This window comes from Dasypus novemcinctus, chromosome 7 (assembly GCF_030445035.2).
Source record: "Dasypus novemcinctus isolate mDasNov1 chromosome 7, mDasNov1.1.hap2, whole genome shotgun sequence".
Lineage (NCBI taxonomy): Eukaryota > Metazoa > Chordata > Mammalia > Cingulata > Dasypodidae > Dasypus > Dasypus novemcinctus.
In genome coordinates, this window is record NC_080679.1 from 43,368,737 (window position 1) to 43,389,141 (window position 20,405).

General features: G+C 41.3%; 1 protein-coding gene across 2 annotated transcripts in view; it reads right to left on the reverse strand.

Moving 5' to 3' along the window:
* Positions 1-20,405, reverse strand: part of CDK15 (cyclin dependent kinase 15) — a 91,290-nt gene that overhangs the window by 21,589 nt on the left and 49,296 nt on the right. For both annotated transcript variants that reach the window (XM_058300366.2, XM_058300367.1), the window contains exons 10-11: positions 17,390-17,453; positions 3,341-3,389 (exon numbers count right to left, since the gene is read on the reverse strand). In XM_058300366.2, the coding sequence (XP_058156349.1) occupies positions 3,341-3,389; positions 17,390-17,453 (113 nt within the window). The remainder of the gene's footprint in view (positions 1-3,340; positions 3,390-17,389; positions 17,454-20,405) is intronic.

Genomic DNA, 20,405 nt, shown 5'->3' on the forward strand with positions numbered 1-20,405 from the left:
TTTGGTGAGAAAGCAGCCTTGAGTTGGACTCTTTAGGGTCTTCTAACTGTAAGCTTTTACCCCAAATAAATACCCTTTACAAAAGCCAACAAATTTCTGGTACTTTGTATCAGCACCCCTTTGACTGACTAACACAGGCACAAATACTGACTTACTGACAGCTTTCACGTTTGTATCCTTCTGCTTCTTTCTGCCATCTATAATCTTGCTTGCTATCCATTGCCTTTACTTTCTAGACTTGCCACCTCCTCTAGATCCTACAATTCTTTACATGTCGGTTACAACCCCTGCTTTGGAAATGAAAGTTGGCATGAAAGTGAACATTAAAAACATTAATTTGCCTAGGGCCCCTTTCCATACAGGCCAAATGCTAATAAACATTATTTGTCCGATTTGTGATGTTAGTTAACAAACATATCAGGAATATCTTATAGGAGTAGAAGAATCCAGCCACCTAATTAATGAGACTCTCTTAATAAAGACAAAGAACCCTGTGGTGAATCATTCTTCCTAGTAACATTTCAAAGAGTGGGAAGCATTCCATTGCCAAAATAAGACATATTTATTTTAGAACACGTAGAAAAGAAATCAAAACTATCCCATCACTGAGATTATCTGTTCACTGAAAGGTAATCACCATTGCTTTGGTGTTTGGTTTTTGTTGTTTGTTTGTTTTCTGGTACTTTCTCTATTTTAACACATATCTATAGATACATAGATATTTTATTTGTTTATTTATTTTGAGGAACCTGGGATTGAATCCAGCACCTTGTATATAGGAAGCGGGTACTCAATCACTGAGCTTTATCTACTTCCAATGAAAGTTGGTTTTCTTGCTTGTTTGTTTGCTTTGTTTTTAGGAGGTACGGGGACCTTGCACATGGAACCAGGCATTCACCTTCTTGGGCTACATCTGCTCCCCAGATACATTTTTTGTTTTACAAAAAAATGGGATCATATTATGATGCTTTAAATGCTTTTCCCACTTCACCATCTTGATCATCTTCCTGTGACTCTGAATAGCCTCCTAGGACATACTTTTAATGACTGCCTAACATTCCATGACGTAGGCACACCGTGGCTTACAGAGCCAGCCCCTTATTTGTTTCCTTTTTTGTTGAAAACAAAAAATATCCTCAAAGAGAATCCTTTGTGTCTTTGTGTAATTATTTCCTTAGGATAAATTTTTAGAATTGGAATTCCTAGGTTGAAGGACATACAATATGTTCAAGTTTTCGAGTCATGCAATCAGCCAGAAGAGCTGTACCAATTTGCAGTTCCTCCAGCAGCTTGGGAGACATGCCTGTCCCTCTGGGCAAGGATAATAAATTCATTCCAGCCGACCTGAACTGCCACAGGCCACATTGCTTGTAAAAGTCCTAAAAAGGATTAACATTATACATCCATGCGCTGGGGTGCAAGGGTGTCTACGTTTAATTTTTAGAAGTCCAGAATAGAAACACAATTAAAAAAAAAAAAAGAAAGAAAGAAAATCAGGCCTTGTGATTATGTAAAGCACCATTTACTAATTTGTTACTCAATACATTTAAAATCTGGTGGTTCGCAGGGGCCCGAGGCAACAGTTTTGATTTCTTAGCACAGCCCTGCTTTGAGTACCAAAATCTCCCACCCCCACTGCTGCCAGCAGCCTTCATAGGGCAGGACAAGGCAAGTAACTCTGAGCTTAACTGGGTTCTTTGGTTTTTTCCTAGAAAGAGGAAAAAAGCCGGGGTACTTTCAAAGTGCTATGGGTTTAGGGGCAAAGTAGACTCTTGCAGTAAGAATAGCATCTAACACAAGGAAGAAAGGACATTGGAGAAACAACTGTGCTAAATCCAAATAGCCACGTGTGGTTAGTGGCTACTGTATCAGACTGTATTATTATTAGCTCAGCTAACAATAATTACTCCTTGTTTTGAGGATCTGAGCAGAGAAGCCAAAAGACTGAGCAAAGGCAAATAGCCATTGCTGGAAGCAAGGGAATGGGAGGGGTGGTGAGTGTTGTGCTAGGTCAGGGTAGTGAGTTCAAGTCCTGCTCAGCTCTAGAAGGAAAGGCAGATGGGAGCGATAGCGGGGAGTTGGTGGCATATCTGCTTTTCTGACAGCAGCGGTAGCAGCAGCAACAGCATAGCTAGTATTAAGATGGTTTGCAGGTTTGCAGGTTGGAGTTACCACTTGTTTACAAGGCAACAGCAAAATATTATAAAAGCAAGCTGCAGGGCTGTGCTAAACTCCAAATATCTCCAGCCAGGGGTTAGGGAGCCCAGCTATGCAAGCAAGAGAATGTTTGTACATCTTGAATGAAATTATCTAGTTCCCAGGGATCTGTCTCCAAAATAACGGGGAGTTTCAGGTTGTACAGTGCTTCTGAAAATAAGAGAGGTGTGTGCAGATATCCTGGGGAAACCTGCCCTCGCGATAAAAAAACCCTTTGCCAGACATACTTCTGTGTTCCTCACCTACTTTACTATTTGTACTCTAATATTCACTCTCTTTGGAAGCTTTTTAAAGCATCTGAATAGCAAGTATGGAGAATTGAATAAGTTTTGGTTAAACTATACCACATTTTCAGGGAAGAACAATGTTCAAATGTTCATTTAGGATCTTGGCCGGGAAACACTCTTCCCCTTCTCCCCACCTGCGAGAGTGTGTTTTTCTTTGACATTTGAGCTCCTTTCCCCTATCTCTGATGTTTTGCTCACTGCCCTTTTTGCCTCCTCACTGAAGCAAAAAGAACAGAGCCTCGGCTAATTACTCTCAGATCAAATAATACTGGTTATTGTAATTGGTCATTGTCTGAAAACACTGAGTTCTTCTTAGCCCGGGGTTGCCTGGCACAGCTTAGGTAGCTAACTATTCCCGGAATGTCTCTATTATCTGTTTTACTTTGCAAAAGAAACCGGGGGTTTGTTGAAAGCTGGTAATAAAAGTCTGCCCTGGTCTAGCCGAGTCTGCGTAGAGAGGGCCTGGGAAAGCATGACCTCCATGAATCAAGTCGCCCCCCCTCCAATAGCCACTCAATGATGTTATTTGGTTTCTCTGTGTCCGAGAAGAATAAACCCACTAGGTTTTCTCGCAAGCCAACACTTCCTCGTTCTCAGGGCCTGGGGCTTGGTTGAGGGGCGCAAAAACCGTTTTAATGACCAAATGCACAGAAAGTAAAATGGTTCATAGAGGAAAACTAACAGATTCACAGGTGGCACCCTGCTCTCCCAGCGGCATCTTCCCAGAGCTTGGAGCCCCAGACTGCGGCGGCTCGGGGGGCTTGTTGCCCAGTGGCAGAGGTCCGGGGCAATGTCTCTTCAACCCAGCTAAGAGACAAGCTTCTCAAAGTACTTACTTGTTCCAGACCATCTGAAGGCTTTGGGGCTTAGGCAGCGGGAACCATTCTGGAAAGCACACACAGAAACATCAAAAAACGAACCCTCAAACACTGCTACCAAACACATTAAAATTCTAAATGCTCTTCTGGCCTGAAGTTCAGAAGACTCAGGTGTCAGGTGTTAGGCAAACAAGATGATTTTTAAGGCCTTGTCTCGCTGAATTGTTATAATTCTGTGGAGTATCACAATTTTCAGTAAAGTCAACAAACATTAATTTAACATCTACTGTGTACAGAGCATGTACCAAGTGCCACGGCATACAAAAAAGAAAATTGAAAGAAACCTCCCACCCTTGCAGAGCTTACAATTCATTTGTGAGGACAAAGCATACGCACCTGAGAAGTAATGTGACAAATGACAGGACAAAGTCTCAAAAGTCTTATAAGTGGTAAAAAGTAATGGTGGCATTAAAAAAGCGATTTTATATGTCACTTGTGGTAACAATGGGAGCGAATATTACCCAAATGAATTTGAAGAAAATGAATCCAAAATGGATGATAATAAAATTGTAATTTGGGGGGGCACTCTTTATAACATTTACGTTTGGAAATACGTGTTTCTATTATTCTTGGTATTGACACTATTTAAACCAAAATAAAACCACTATGAAAGGGACAGTTTCTCATTCATTCAAGAAATACCAATGGGATGCCTACTCTACGTAAGGGCCAGAGGAGCTACGGGGGAAACAAAAAGTTGTGGGATGATGCTTTTTATCTATCTAATCCCTTCTACTTCCCCTTCCACATCGACAGGGGAGTATTTCAACTTTCATAGTTAATAGTACAATTAGAAAAGTGTTCTTTCATGAACTGTAACAAATCTACCACACTAAAGCAAGGTGTTCATAAGAGGGCATTATATGGGAACTTCGTATTTTATGCAAGATGGTCTATAAACCTACAACTTTTTGGATAAAAATTAAACCACACACACACAAATGATACTTTTGCCTTATGTATTTCTTAGGCTTGAAATGTAATTGTTTTGGTTCTAAAAGATTTCTTTGGGAAACGGACTTGGCCCAGTGGTTAGGGCATCCGTCTACCACATGGGAGGTCCGCGGTTCAAACCCCGGGCCTCCTTGACCCGTGTGGAGCTGGCCCATGTGCAGATGCACACAAGGAGTGCCCTGCCACGCAGGGGTGTCCCCCACGTAGAGGAGCCCCACATGCAAGGAGTGCACCCCGTAAGGAGAGCCGCCCAGCGTGAAAGAGAGTGCAACCTGCCCAGGAATGGTGCCGCCCACACTTCCCATGCTGCTGACGACAACAGAAGCGGACAAAGAAACAAGACACAGCAAATAGACACAGAGAACAGACAACCAGGGGAGGGGGGGAATTAAATAAATAAATAAATCTTTAAAAAAAAAAAGGATTTCTTCTTTCAGTTTCTATAGGAATGGGATAATTCAAAACCGTTTATCACAGCAAAGAAATTAGTTATAATTGGGTAAAAAAATGACTTTGATAGTACAGACACATTTTCATGTTTGCATGTGCACACAGAAAGATCTGGAAGACTTCTCACTAAGTTGTTGACAGTGGTTATAGGGATTTACCTTTTATCCCTCTATGCCTATTTTCTTGAATTGATTTATTTTTTAATAAAAAGTATTACTTTTATAACTCCAAAAATAAGTTCAATTAAAAATTGAATTTATAGAGGAGTCAGGGTAGCCCGGTGGTGGAGTGCTGGCTTCCCTCATAAGATGTCCCAGGTTCAATCCCTGGACCCGATACATGAAAAAAAAGAATGTCTAGTGCTAAGAGTAGTAGAGGAACAGGAGTGATCAAGGAAAGCGATTTAAGCTGAGTTTTCAAGGTCAGATGTAATCAAATGTCAACCCCTCTGCTATGCTTTATAGTCTCAGGCAGGCATGAAGGGAAGCACTTGTATGTGCAGCTTATTTGTTCTGTTCAACATGATTGTGCCTAAATAAAATAATAATAATAAACAGTAAAGATAAGGATACTTGGTACTTCTTTAGTATGCTTATCTCCAAGCCACTTTCTTAGATATTGCCTGTTTCTTTTCATCACAGGGTTGTTTTACAAAGAGGTTTGCATGCTGCCTTTTTGCATGCTGGCCAAAAAAAAAAAAAAAAAAAATTTCCTCTCTTTCATATCCCAATTTCCAAAAAACCCAAAGAACTCCCTCTCACTCCTCTTCCATTTTTCTGTTTTTCCTTTCTTAGAGCCCACATGCTATAATTTTTTCTTTTTTCTTTTTTTTCACCTACTGTGTTAGTTCAGCATTTGGAGACAAGCCGAAAGTCTGAGCAAAGGTAAATAGGCATTGTTGCGTACTCCCAATTCTAGAGGTGACTTCCTGTGGAACGATAGAAAGAACTTGGGTTTGCAGTCAGCTGAACTAGGGTCTGAATATCGATTCAGCTGCTTCCATTTTGCTGGGACTTAAGCCAGATCCTTTAACCACAGTGAGCCTCAGCTTCCTTCACCCAAATGGGAGGTGGTATTCGCCTCACAAGCCCCTGAAACAGTTGGATGAGAACAGCAATGCGAAGGTCAGGCTTCTGAGCCTTCAACAATAGAAACCCTATTTGCCTCTTCTCTGTCTTTCTCTTCCTTTGGCCTGTGATGGCAGCCTGAACTGCCTGTGGCTAGGCACTCTCACTCGATTCCAGGGGTTTGAATCCCTGCTCTGCACGTACCAGCCGTGTAATCTGAGCGCATTGCTTAGCTTTACTGGGCCTCAGTTTTCCTATCTGCAGAAGGGGGACAATCATAGTTCCTAGACATAGTGTTGCTGTGAAAAATTAGGAGAGTGAGTGCAAGGTAAGTGGTATTTTTTTACCCTTTGCCTCCTTCCTGTCTCTTTCCCTTGTCTGAATCACCACGCATCTCCCTCCTGTCTAGGTGTTTCCAACTTGTTGCTCTCCTCTGAAACCTTAATTTGCTCTTTTGATCAATTGAAATTCTAACTTACTCCGATCTTGAGTACTTGCAGGTCTGGCTTGATTTCGTTTGCGTCGTTGGCTAGGCCTGAGGCCTGGCTCCCGGTTGAGTGGTGTAATGCCAAGAACACAAGCCTAGGCTCAAATCTCATTTCTGTCACTTACTGAGTTCTGAAACTTGGGGGGAAATTACTTAATCCATCTGGCTAAGTGAGAAGTTTCCAAATCTGTAAAATGGGAATAGTTTTCCGGTTGCTGGGACAATTAAATGAGATTAAGTACTTGGCATGTAGGAGGGGCTCCATGATGGTTAGTCTCATTCCTTTTCTTTTCTTTTTCTTGTCTCTATTTCTCCTTTCGGAGAGGCAGCAGAGGCTCTCAAGCCCGGTTGCCTGTAAGCATCAGCTGGGGAGCTTTTAAAATCAAGGAAGCCCTGGTTCCACCCCCCAGAGAGTCTGAATCACTAGTCTGGGGTCCAGGCATTGGTTACTTGTTGTTATTGTTGTTTTTTAATGTTCTCCAGATGTTTCTAGTGTGGAACTAACGCTGAGCACTGCTGGTCTAGCGAAGAGGGCAGCGCCTGCCACTTACTTGCCGCACGCCTCTCTGAGGCTCATTTCCTCATCTATAATAACTCATGTGAGGTTGTAGTGAGAATCCAATTAATCAATGTATATTTAATTGCAGAACATAGTGTCTGACACATTTAATATGTTGTTAAATGATGTGGGAGAAGACACATGACAAGGGAAAAAAAATCATTGCTCATAAATTGTACTAGGAAAGGATGACCTGTAAGAGTTTTTACCCAGGAGAAATGACATTTTCAACTTGGGGTTCCATGCCATGTGTAGACTATTCCTTACTTTCTAGCCCCATCTATTCTGTAGCTTCTTTAGTTGAGATAGAGGGATTGATGGGTTTACAGTCAGCCAGGGAACTGTCAAGAGGCAGTTTTTATGCAGATAACCTCCTGTTGAGTGACCTTGCCTCTCACACTGATTTTTCTCAGTAGTTAAGTTTCTATTGGTCAATGTGAAAGTGATCCACAAACAGGTAGGTATTTACACAGCACCATTTCAGGATGAGTCTGTTTCTCTGGTTTCAGCAGCCTCTGAAAAGAATTGGGCTAGAGCTAGCTTCTTTCCCTTCTCCCTCCAAAGATTATAGTAAATCATTAGACCAGATTTTTCTCCATCTCCTCTCTCTGCATTTCTCTTTGAAAGCATTCCTATTTGAGCTCAATTGGAATTCCAGACAGGAAAGGCAAAGTTGCAAAAGGAAACTAAAAAGGCTGAACATTATAATGTCTAAACTAAATGCAGTAAAAGTAAAATGTGGGCAGAACTGTCGCAACTGTAGTAAAATAATCCAGTTTTCATAAATGTTTACTAAATCTCATTGCATACCTGGTTCGAGTATGGCAGCCTTGGTCAACAGAGATTTGTTGATTGATTGATAAAACATTATCAGGACATTTTTGAGTCTTAGCTCAAGGTAAAACATTTTCTAGTTACTATAGTCTTGCAACAATCACCCCAGGGTTATCTTATAGTGAGGTCTACTGAAGGAAGCCTCTGGAATTTCCCTAATAACAATGCATTCTTCAGATATCATATATTTAAATAGTTGATAATGTGGCTGGCCTTATTTAGCTATCTCAAGCAGTAAATTTAAAACTGACTGCAAAAATCGGCAGCTATTCTTTTACCTCCACTGCACCCTCCACCTCAAACACATACTCATTGCCCTCACAGCTGCTTTCTTCACTCTTCCTCAGGCAGCTGGCTGGCAAGTTCCCTTGGTCTTCGACTTAAGGGGTCAAAACTTGCCTCTTCTGGTACTCTGCATTCTCAGGAGTTTGATTCCCGTTTGGGTGAGGTGGGGACGCTCAAAGCTAGAGCTCTCGCTGAGGTACTACTGGACGTATGAACCTGGTGCTCCAACTCACATTTGTAGCTTTTCACTTTTCCAGCTCTGCACCAAAACTTTCTGTGGATTCTGAGGAAAAAATCCACATCCTCTGAAGCCTGTTTCTACGGTAACAATCGCTGTAGTGGAAGGAGAGGCCAGACTTCTGCTGAAGGGAATCCCCTCAGGAGTCTCCCTGCTCCCAGGGCAAGTACCATGTGTGGTTTCTGCCCACCCCCACAAATGGCTTGTGTGCTACAGCTTGATCACACTTTTCAGTATTTATCAGTATATTTTCAGTATTTATATTTGATGACGCATCATTTGATAACATTTACCGCTCCTCTCTGGTCTCTACAAAGATTTTAAGGCTACTATGTGCAGGCGCTGTGCTCAGCTCAGGGTCATAGGATTTCCGTGGTCTCATTATTCCCCAGTCTTCTCCAGCCTTTCTGGCTGGTACTGCTCAGCCTCCAAGGGGTTCTTTTCCTCTGCCTGCTCTTACAGTACTGCTCCTGCAAGGTCCCACCGTAGTCTTCTCTTCTTTCTCCCTAGGCAATCTAGTTCACACCCTGGGCTTTAAATACCACCTCAAGCCGCTGACCCCCAATTCTGTATTTCTAGGACCCTTGTAATCACTTGCATTTCTAATTGCTTTTTAGACATCTACATTTGGTGGCCCCAGGGATACCTCGATCTTTTTTTTTTTAAGATTTATTTCTTTATATATTTCTCTCCCCTCCCTCCCCCCACCCCGGTTGTCTGTTCTCTGTGTCTATTTGCTGCGTCTTCTTCTTCCACTTCTGTTGTTGTCAGGGGCATGGGAATCTGTGTTTCTTTTTGCTGCATCATCTTGTGTCAGCTCTCCGTGTGGGTGGCGCCATTCCTGGGCAGGCTGCACTTTCTTTTGCACTGGGCGGCTCTCCTTACGGGGTGCACTCCTTGCGCTGTGTGGCTCCCCTACGTGGGGACACCCTACGTGGGGGACACCCCTGCGTGGCAGGGCTCTCCTTGTATGCATCAGCACTGCGCATGGGCCAGTTCCACATGGGTCAAGGAGGCCTGGGGTTTGAACCACGGACCCCCCTTGTGGTAGACGGACGCCCTAACCACTGGACCAAGTCCGCTTCCAGGATACCTCTATCTTAACAAGTTCAAACCTTATGCTCATTACCTTCTCTGCAAACCTGTTTCTTCCCTTTTTATTTCCTATCCCAGTGAAGAATGGGAGTATACTCTCACCCACTGGAGACAGATTTCTCCTTCACAAATTGTATTCAATCAGCTACTACCTCCACCTCTTAGATCTGCCCCTCCTCTCCTTTTCCATTGCCACTGCTCTGGACGAGACTTCCCATTTGTCTTCTAGAATCTGAAGCATCACCACATTGCCTGTGGGTTCCCCTGTCACCAACAGAATTCTACATATAGTCTTCCAAGCAATTTTTTCTAAAATTCAAATCCTGCCATATCACTTCCCTGCTAAAAATCAATTCCTTCTCTTTGTTCACAAGACAAAGTCCAAATCTTTACATGGTTACAAAGTGCTTCCCAATCTGGTCCCCATCTCCCTTTCAGGTTAATCTACCACTCTGGGCCACCACAAAGCCAGCGTTCTAGCTATCCCAAGCAATTTAGCTACTTGCCTATTCCTCTGAGTCAAGTTCCTTTGCCTGGAATGTTCTTCTTTCTTGCTCACTTGGAGAAAGCCTACTTTGTCATCTTTGAGACCCAGTTCATATCTCTTCCTCTCAAAATCATCCTTGAATTTGCCAGACACACTAGGGGTCTTTTTCTGTATTCCTTGATGGGGAATTTTTTTCACGGTGTATTATTTATTTGTTTCCCCTTTGGACCTGATTCTTTGAAGGCAGGTATCAATGTCTTATTTATTTTTCAATCTCCCAGTCCCTAGTGCCTAGCATTCAATAGTTTCTGAATTACTGCTTGGATGAAAAATAAAAATGAAGCAAATTTACTCAACCATTTTCTTTAAAAGTAACTCAAGAGAGGCTACTTGTATTTCCTGTGCTACATCTTTTAGAAATTAATAGCACAAAGCACTGGCTGTGAGGGCAGGGAAGGAGCCTCTGGTATGAGTCATGATATTTGGGACCTTAAGGCCCCTTTTCTTTTTGAACTGGGAAGGAATATAGCAGGGTTTTCCCCCTTAAAATGAAAATCTTTTTTACCTGCTTTTTACTCACTTGCAATTTTTTCTTAAACTACTTTAAGATCATCTTATCCCCCTCAATAACTAATAATTGCCATCAAATAAATTAAAGATGAGAAAACTAAAAATAAACGTGGAAACTAGAAGAAACTATTAATGATCAAAGTGGAGTGTGTATCTAAATTAATTTCACTGACTGATTTGGGGGACGGGTTAATAAAGATGTTAATGGTAACTCCCCAGGAGCTGTCGGCAGCACTCCAGAAGTGAAACAGTAATGAGCCCAATCCCGGTTCATAGATTTCAGTGAACACTGGCAGCTTCATTAGCCGAAGCAAGGGAGGGCTGCTGGCGTCCTTGGGTAGGGACTCCACTCACATTACCTTCTAGAAACATGTCGCCAAGCTCAGAGACTCTAAAATGCAAGTCTGGGTTGCAGGACATAATTATCTGGAAGCGGACTCAGAAAAGCGTTATTAGCTGGTCCTGAGTCTAGGGCATGGTTTAATTACCAAATCACTCTATTTGCTCTTTGAAAGTTGGAAAATAGGTTGGAATAGTGCTAAAAGCAGCACTGTGGAGTCCACCCAGTCTGGGTGTTCTAGGTGACCCCCTACTGGCTAGCTGACCTTAGGCAAAACATAAACCGATGTTTTATGTTTATGAGCTCCCTCTGTAAAACAGAGATGTTAACATTGCCTCTAGCTGATAGCGCTCTTGTGAGTCAAAGTGAAATAATGTATGTAAAGTGCCTAATTCACAGTTAGTGCTCAGTAAATAGTAGTTATTATACTCATCAATGGGGTGAATGATAACTTACATGCACTTTCTTGGCAAGGTAGGCAGGACAAGGATTAGTAGAGTCCTAGAGGGTACAATTGGGACTAGAATCAGGTTTTCTAACACCTAGTCATTGATTTCATTTAACAAATATTTATGGATGACCTATGATGTACCAGGTGAAGAGTGTAAAATTGTAGAAGCAATCAGGCTTGCTCTGTAGAAAACTTCAGCAGTGTTTCCACTATACCATGCTATAACCTCCTCCCTCTCCAGTACAATGAATGCTTTGGTGAAAATGAAAATGATAATACTAATCCTTATCTGTGATTTAGTAATCCTTACCGAATGCCCACTCTGTAACATGTAGACAATGAAAAATTCTCCCAGGGAAGGGCTCATGTGGGCACAGAGTGGGCAGGCATCGCACAGCAGCTCGGGTGGAGGGAATAAAACGGGCCCATCACCAGGAAAGGAAAGCCTTACCAGGTGCTCAAATCTACTTAGGTAGGTGATACTGAGGGTCAGGAGTCAAGGTATATGAAATCAGGAAAAGGTTAGGCCCAGGCAAACAAAACCAAAAGTCATATCTGGAGCCAGGATATGTGCCTGGCTTCGGGAGAGAAGCCAAGAATTCTAACCAGCTAAAAAACAAAGGAACAGGCTTAGGGGAGGAGAAGCACTGAAAAGCAGCAGTTCTCACAGACAAATAACTGAGTCTGAACTACAGCAAGTAGTTCAGATATACATAGCAACTATGTATAGTCTGTGCTTAGCACACAGGATGCACTGTTTTAGATGATAGAATTTCTCCCACTTAGCATATTAGGAAACTGGGAGATAAGTAACTTCTTTAAGTTCCCCCAGATAGTAAAAGGTGAAGCTTGGACTTGCCACCCTATATAGGAATTGATGCCCATAGACAGTATCTTATCAGTATCTTTCCCCTTCGTTCAATCCACTGAGTGACTCACTTGACTAACAGCTCATGTGACAGAGCTGATGCTTTGAGCTGTAAATCTTAGATTGTGTCCATAGCAAACACAAAGACAAGCTCAAACCCTTTGAACCCAAAGCATGACAGCTCTTTATCATCCAAATAGGGGCAAGGATCATTTTAGATTTTAATATTCACCTGCCCCATAGTGCTATCAAATGACGGGAAGCTTCCACCTTGGATTTAAGGTCAAAATAAAACATTCCAAGAATGAGATTACATTGCTCTAAGATAATGCTGTCTGATGTCAGCCCCCTGTTATTTCTTGCTTCCACCTGGTGGTCAAAAGTTGAAAAGTTAAGCATACTGAAAATAACTGGGGGTCAGCAGGATACATTTGCCTATCACTTATTGTACATCTGATTCTGGGTCCCTGCAGGGCTTTTAGTACTGTTTTCCTGCCTTTTGATATCTACTAAGTTTCTCCAATGGAAAAACTTTAAATGTGCAGTGTTTTTCCTGAGACGGTAAGAACTAGGATAATCCCAGATGCTTCCCTACGGCTGAGCTCATGTCACAAATCAGGCATGATTTTCAGCAGATATTTCTTTAAAAGTTTGAAGGCCTCTGTGGACTCTCTTCCCTTCTCTATGGAAACAAGCATCAAAGAGACAGGAATAAGATGCTTTGCACGCACATCAGGAACTAATTGCCAATTTGGCAAATGCATTGACTAATGTCATGCACTGTTATTTCTAAATCCTCTCCTGTCCTTGACCCCCAGTATCTAGATGTAAACTTGGAACCATTAGTGGAGAAGGATAAAGTCTTCTGGTGCCTCAAATGGAATTGAGAGGGATTTAAACTCAGCGCTTTTGAGTGTGGTGAAATGAACCCAGCAGTACATTAATGCTAGGATTTGAGCTCACACAGCATGAGCGCTTTCAAAAACTGTGTTTAAGGAAGCAAACAGAGCTATGACAGACCCTTTCAGTGGAGCAAAAGGAGTTGGATGAAACAATCAATGACATTAGAAACCACAACTGGGCTGCAATCATGTGGGCAGAAAAAAAGAAAAGAAAAAGCTTTTCTTCATCACAGGATCTTCGCATCTAATGAGATGGTGACTGGACAACCTCCAGAGGAATAAGGCCTCCGTTTACTTTAACTGAGAAATGTCTAAATATTTAGTTGATTCTCTAAAAAGCCCTACATGATTCTGTAGCAAACTGTGTCTCTATGGTATGATCTTATCAGCTCTATATTGCCATTGGAAAAATCTATTTAAAAGGAATTTGGAAAAGATAGGTCAGAAGATGTTACCCTTTAAAGTAAAAATGATAAAAAGAATTTTTTTTCCCTCAAAATTAACTGTTTTTCATGGTCTCCAAATATTTGCTAATTACTACTTTCTCAGAATTGGTTCTAAATGGTGCTCCTGGTTCTTATACATTCTTTATCCCTGTTAGTTCTGATGGTGAAACACATGACACAGGGCTTGGCATACCGACAGTCCAATTGGACCCTGAAGTGCTTGAGACCCAAAAGGGAGGGCCTCTAGAGTGCATTCTCTTGGGTGGAAGGTGGGGGGGTGAAGGGTGGAGCAAAGAGGACCAAAGGAACTTTGTAAAAATATCCTTAGAGGGTCCGCTGCTTAAACTCACGCTATGGTCTTGTAGTAGCGTATTTTAACCAAGACAAAGACCCAGTTTGCTGCACATACCCAATACATCCCAAATATGGCATCATTTGGGGTTTTAACCTTTTCAGACTTTCCAATAGTACAATCCCCTCTAGCATGCCATTCTTTATTATTGCTTCCTGTGGATCCTTAAGGATCACTGAAATGTCTCCCCTCCCCCAAGGCAGGAGGCCAGCACAGTCCCAGTTCCCGCCAGTTTGATTAATGTGTCTTGGCTAATTGTGTGAAAGATGGCAGCCCTTTAGCAAGTGTGACCAGTTTATTGTTCAGCCAATCACGGCAGCCTCAGTTAGCATGTGAAAAGGGGGTGTGTTGCCGGGGGAGGGTGAGTGTTCTGGCGGCTGAGTCAAAGGAGGTGCGTTTTGGGGGGTCACAGAGCAACACCCACTTCTTTGAGGGGATGTTACTATGCTCTACTAAACCTGTAAACCTCTTACTCAATGCACTTTTTTTCTCCTCCCTCTTTTTTCAAGATCTTTTTTTCCCATGGTGCAAGCAGGCAAGACTCTGGCTACTCTGCAGATGGAGTTCACGTTCCAGGGTTTTTAATATTTCACTTTTATATTTCTGTTAGAGAATGATCCTGCTGAGAGTCTGGGAGTCTGTGCTCGTCAGAACCCCCTCGCTGACACTTGGATATATTGCTCTGAAAGTTATCCCAGGAGAAAAGATTAAACAAAAAAAAAAAAGCCTACTTTTCAAAGCCTACTTCTCAATCTGCCCACATCAAAATAAGACAACTGGCCCTTTGAAGTGGAGGACACAGAGTTCTCAGACAGCTTGCTTAAAATGGGGGTGGGGGTGGGTGGGAGGTGGGCAGAAATAAAAAAGAAAGAAAGAAAAAAAAAAGGAAAAAACAGAAGCCAGACTCTAAAATTGCATACCCCTCTTACCTTGCCCATACTCAATCAAGCACAAGAGTCTTAATTGATGGCTAGAAAACTTAAAACTCTGCTCCTCAGAGTCCCAAGAGAAAAACAGGTTAAGTCAGCACCAGGTGATTTTTTTTCAACCTTTACAAACAGAAACTGTGTTGTTCTCCTAGATAGAGTCCAGACAGGGCCTGGAAATAGCAGGATGGGCTCAGATGGATACTGGATGGTTTTCCCAAATTCTGAGCATTCCAGTGCCTTCAAAATTGTTGTACCAGCCGAATTCAAAATTTGGGGTCTCTTACTGCTACTTAGAATGAAAAGGAAAGGAATGGAAATCTCACCCAGTATGGTTTTAACACAATTCTCATCTATGGCATTTTTTTCTGGCTCCCTTTCTCTCTTCAGCATACCTTTGATAATTGGAGTTCAAGTACATGGAAGCAGCAGCAGCTCAGGCTGGGAAAGGGGTTGGGGAGACTCAAAAGGGACTTATTAATTCACATAAGGGGGTGCTCCAGGAAACCTCTTTTAAAATGCATTTTTTCTTATATTCAGTTATCAATAGTACTGACCCCATGCCCCAGATATACTGGACTTTTACTACTATGAGATTAGACATCTTGGCTGTCGCTAAGATGACAACTCCCTTCCTTCCATAAACTCAGCCTGGCCTACAGTCACAATCTGCCTCCCCCGCCCCCCCCCCCCCCCCCCCCCCCCCCCGCCTCCCCCATGGAAGCAGTGCTCAGATGAGAGCCTGGTGATGAAAACTGTGAAAGGGTGTCGATGAGGGGATACAAACCCAAGCTCTAGAGAGCCATGGGTGCACCTAACCCATCTGTGCAGTCCCAGCACATAGCTCAGTACCTGGCAGACAGTAGGTGCTTGAAAATTTTTGACTGATTTGAATTAAATTGAATCCTTGCTAGGAAAACAATGTAAAGTATGTGCCCTATTGATGTTGCCTAGAGAATTCTCTTCATGAATAAAAAATTTGCATGTTATTTTGAAATGATAGCAAAATGGAAGGGAAAAAACCCAGCAATGTATTTCTTGCTGTTTATTTGGAACCCAGTTCTCTTATTTGAACAGAACCTGGCAGGGAAGCATTTGGGCCAAATTTCTATATTGTTGTCACTGAGGCATTTTGTATTAAGGATCACTGTTTACTGCTTGGATTAATCCAAAACCCAAATGTTTGAAGTCTAGGGAAATAGCATCTGTTCACCATGGCAGCTTTGTCTTGACATCATTCAAATAATGTTTTCTACACCCCATCTGTGGCCCTAAACTTATATTTTCATCCCTATTAGGAAGCTGAGGAAGGTAAAGAGTCCCATTTTCATCTGGAAAGAATGGTGGGTAGAGAGAGGTAGAGGCAAGATGGGAAAAGAGAAGAACCTGGTTGCTGGTAACCATGGCAACTGGATATAGGCGCTATTGCAGACTTGACCATGGTCACTACAAGAAGGCTTTTATTTATTTATTTATTTTTCTCCTTATCTCAGACCAAAGAGGACAGGCACTATTTAGAATAGTTAGAAACAGTGAACCATTTGTAAATGACCTTAAGGCCTTTTAGCAATGGATAGGACCATTCATAAAGTAATTGATAGGATTTTAGAGTTAGTCTTTAACCTGCTGTAGGGTTTCCATAATTCTGGTCAGTTCAAATGTCTGACTTCTACACAAAGTCATTTGAGAAAAAGTATTGGAGCTTGGAGAAAAAAAGGAGAGAAATCATTCCCCACCTCTATGCTTCTGTTTTCCTCTTTAATTGCATTTTTAATCTCCCTACAATTACTTGCTTTCATGAAACAAGGATCGGTTCTTACCCTTGTAATGGTATGTAATGACAACCATTTTTGGAAGAATATGTTTTAATAATGAGACAATGTCGCATTATAAAGACCAGACAATCTTCTGTGACCATACCCACTATAACCTTGTGCTTGTCTATATGTATCTACCTCTCTTTTGATCCTGCTAGTGAGAATTCAACATTGGCATGGCCATTATTTGCTTCTACAGCCTCTGATACACCTTTACATTCCATGGCTCATTGCCTGTGTCTTCTCTTTTGTTCAACATCCTTGAAGTGACTGCTGGATAATCTGACCCCTCTGGCTTGGCTATAGGACCTCTTCTCAAAGACTTCTGACATGAGTGACACTTCCAGCACTTCCAAATCCACTTCTAGGGGCCAGTCTTTGAGATCCAAATAAGTGACAGAAAATTACTAAGGGCCAGGGCTAGAGGCAGGGCTTTTCTGTGCTGGATAAGTATAAACTAGAGATATCTTCCCTGGCTGTACCAGGCCTAGCAAGCCTCTACCTCTCTTGTTACACACAGATTTCGTTTTATACTTTATGAGGTATAATAATCTAGCAAGTAAACTCAGTGATAGTCATGGGGCTCAAAAGTGAGTCCAGATTTGTATTGTTCTTCTGTGCCATTGAGTATTAGGAAATGGGTTTGGAATCCATGATAACAGTCATTTCGCTTTTCTAGTCAGCTTATTACTTGTGTTTCACAAAGGAGGGGAACTGATCTAACCTTGACTACTGTTTCTGTATCCTCACTCTTAAAAAGATTAGTCAGGGAAACGTGCTATTGAGTTGACAATACAAGAAGGATACCCTGTTTTTGTGTCTAAGAGTCTCCTTACATTGCCAATTCTCAGAGCATTCAGAAGCTCAGATTAATATTACCTGGATTGTAGTTAGGGAGTTGAGAGATTCCTGGCCAGGTATCCTCTGTAGGGACTCCCAACACCTATATAAAGCCAAAGAAAGACAAAGAAAGGTGAGGTGGGAGACGAGGCAGATGGATCAGATATAGAAACATGGTGGACAGATGAGGGGGAAAGAGGAAAAAAGTGGATGTGTGTGATGTATACAAGAAAGAAACATTAGTGTTTCCAACATTTGTAGCTTCCTGGGCCAAACTGTAGTGTATTTCTGTGGTCCTGAAACTGCATCTTCACTAACTCACTTGCTATTCTAAGGTAGATCATATAGCCCTGTTTAGAGTCATATTCTTTTCATCAATAATTTTTGCACCATCACCGTGCATTAAGACACCACGTTGATAGTTGGGGCTATAAAGAGTTAGGAGTGACTGTCATTTGCCTTACATCAGTGACTATAGGTATATCGACAGGAGTCACTTGACAGCTTAAATTATGACTCAATGTGGGCCTTTAGCTGTTCTGGGATGTGCTCAAATTAAAGAGGATTCAGATTACTGACCTTCAAGCAGTGGAATGCTGGTTAAAAGTGACCCCAAACCTACTCTAGTCCTTTCTACCAAATTCATCTCATGTTTGTTTTCTCTGTGGCTCAGCAGCTTGGAATATGGCATTTGGTTCTTCACTGATGGGTTATAGTAGAAACATCACTTGAAAAACAGTTGACTTACGTTTTGGATTACCAAATTGAAGCTCTGATTTTAATTAAGACGTTGTATGACAACAAAAGCCTTTGGGAGTACAAAGTCAAAAAAGTTCAAGTTTGGATGGGGTTGTCCATATGAGTTCCTCTGTAGATATGATCTTACCATTCTATTAAGTACATCATTTGATAATCATAAAACCCTATAGCCAGTTACATTGGGGAGTGAAAGTAATATTACTTTTGTGATCTATTAGTAAAACATTAGTAGCTTTCATTACCCCACTACAACATAACTCTTCTTAGAACCGTCTCTTGTAGAAAGAGTCCAGCGAATCCATTTGCAAAGCCTTAACTATAGAGGCTAGTCCAATTGTTATGGCAGGAAGCCAATTGCCCAGCAATAACTGACTAGAATCAGTAAGGAACCCAGATCTTAATATCTACCAGCTTGCTGACTTGGACTGGGGTGAGAGGTACACTTTTTGGTGCCTATTAAGCTTGTTCTCACACAAAAGACACTGAAGTGCTATTTTCCCTCAGATAACAAAAAAAAGATCATGTCACCCAGTGAAATCTTCTTTCTTTGATCTGTTCCCTAAACAAACTGAAAAGCTACTGAGAGGATTATAGGCTTTTCCTATCAACTACCCTGAGCCTGAGGGAACTCTTAGTAAGAATCCTGAAATCCATTTTGAAAAACCAACTGGACTAATTCTTCTTTTGTGGGATAGGACCGGAGGATGGTAAGCTAATTCTTTTTTTAAAAACCCATCATCTTAGGTATTTACACAGATGCATGTGTCAAAAAGTGGGTGTGATTCACGTGTGCCCATATGTCTCCTGTTGGCTGGCAAGGCACAATGAAAAGAAAGAAAAGGTAATGAGAAGACATTTAAAAGAAGAAATAATGACCACGTTCATAGTTTCTCTATGGTGAAAATTACCAGAATTGATGGTTACTTTGCACTGTGTTTAACTAAAGCCAACAAAATGGAAACAATTTTTTAAAATCTTATGTTAAAAGCTTTAAGCTAGAGATTTTCTAAAGTTTAAAGAAAAATTCAATCCATTTTATTTGGAAATTTGATGCTCAAGTTTCTATTTGAAAGCTACTGTATTCTTTTTCACTTGAGAAAATTACTAACGGTCCACTTCACTGTCTGGGAAACTGAAAATCAGAAATCGTTTATTTACTACTTCCCTGAAGGCTCTTAAAAGGCAACCCGTGAGTACTAGGCTTTAACCACAGTGGGCTGGAAGGGCCGTTTATCTGCCTTAGCTGGAATGGAAAGTAAAGGTACTTTGATTAATGGATTTAAAGTCTGCATAGCTTATCTATTTTGATTTTAGAACTGAAGCCAGGATTATTTCCTAAAAACATTTATTGAAAGAATTAGATGTTTTTAAAAATTTGGTTAGAAAGTAGTGACAGAGATTTAGATATAAACACACACATACACATACACACTCACACAGGCATTTCAAGAATATAGTAAAATAAAGATCCAGGGTTTCTCTATATATCTTTATTCTAAGTGAAATCTTAGGATAAATATAGAGTAAAATAGTGAGTAGGGGTTGGGAGATTTAGAATAGACCCATTGCTTTCAAAGAAGGAATTCTTGCATCAAATATCATAGAACCTGAAATAGCTTTTCTATTTCACTTTGTGTAGACCACATTTAGTAAAGCACAAAGTCAGGGGCTATTAGAAATCTGTTTAATTTTATGACCTGCTTGAGATGTAATAGTATAAAAGACAATATAGAAAGAAAAAAAAGGGGGTAAAAAGAAAAGAAAAGACAACATAGCCCTTGAGTGTGTTGACTTTCTTACTTTGTCCTCAGAGCTTAGAGCAACTGCTGTGATAAAACTGTGGTCTCTACCTGCATGGACAAGATTGGGGCGTGGGGCTGGGGGATGGGGAGTGGGAGGGGGGAGATAAAATGGAATGATCTGGGCCTTCTTGTGCCCATAAAGTACAGCTAAGAAATTTGGAACTATATCTTTGAGTTTAGATTGAAAGTCAACAATGAACTATGTAAATTGATAAACTTGAGAAGAATACTGATTAGAACTCATGGGAACTATAATATTATCTTTAGACTTTGTTCAAAGAAGTCACAGCTTCATGGGGTCAGAGAATCAAATACAATGTGACTTGTTCTACCTTATACCTCAAGTTAGAGCTGGGTTCAGAACTCATGTTTCCTGACTCCTGGCTGTGTTATTTCTAATGTTTATTTGTTTTAAATTTGTAATGAGCTGTCATAAATGTCAAAATAAAGTCCCTTTGATTTACTGCAGTGTGATAAGGATAATGGTAGAAGTG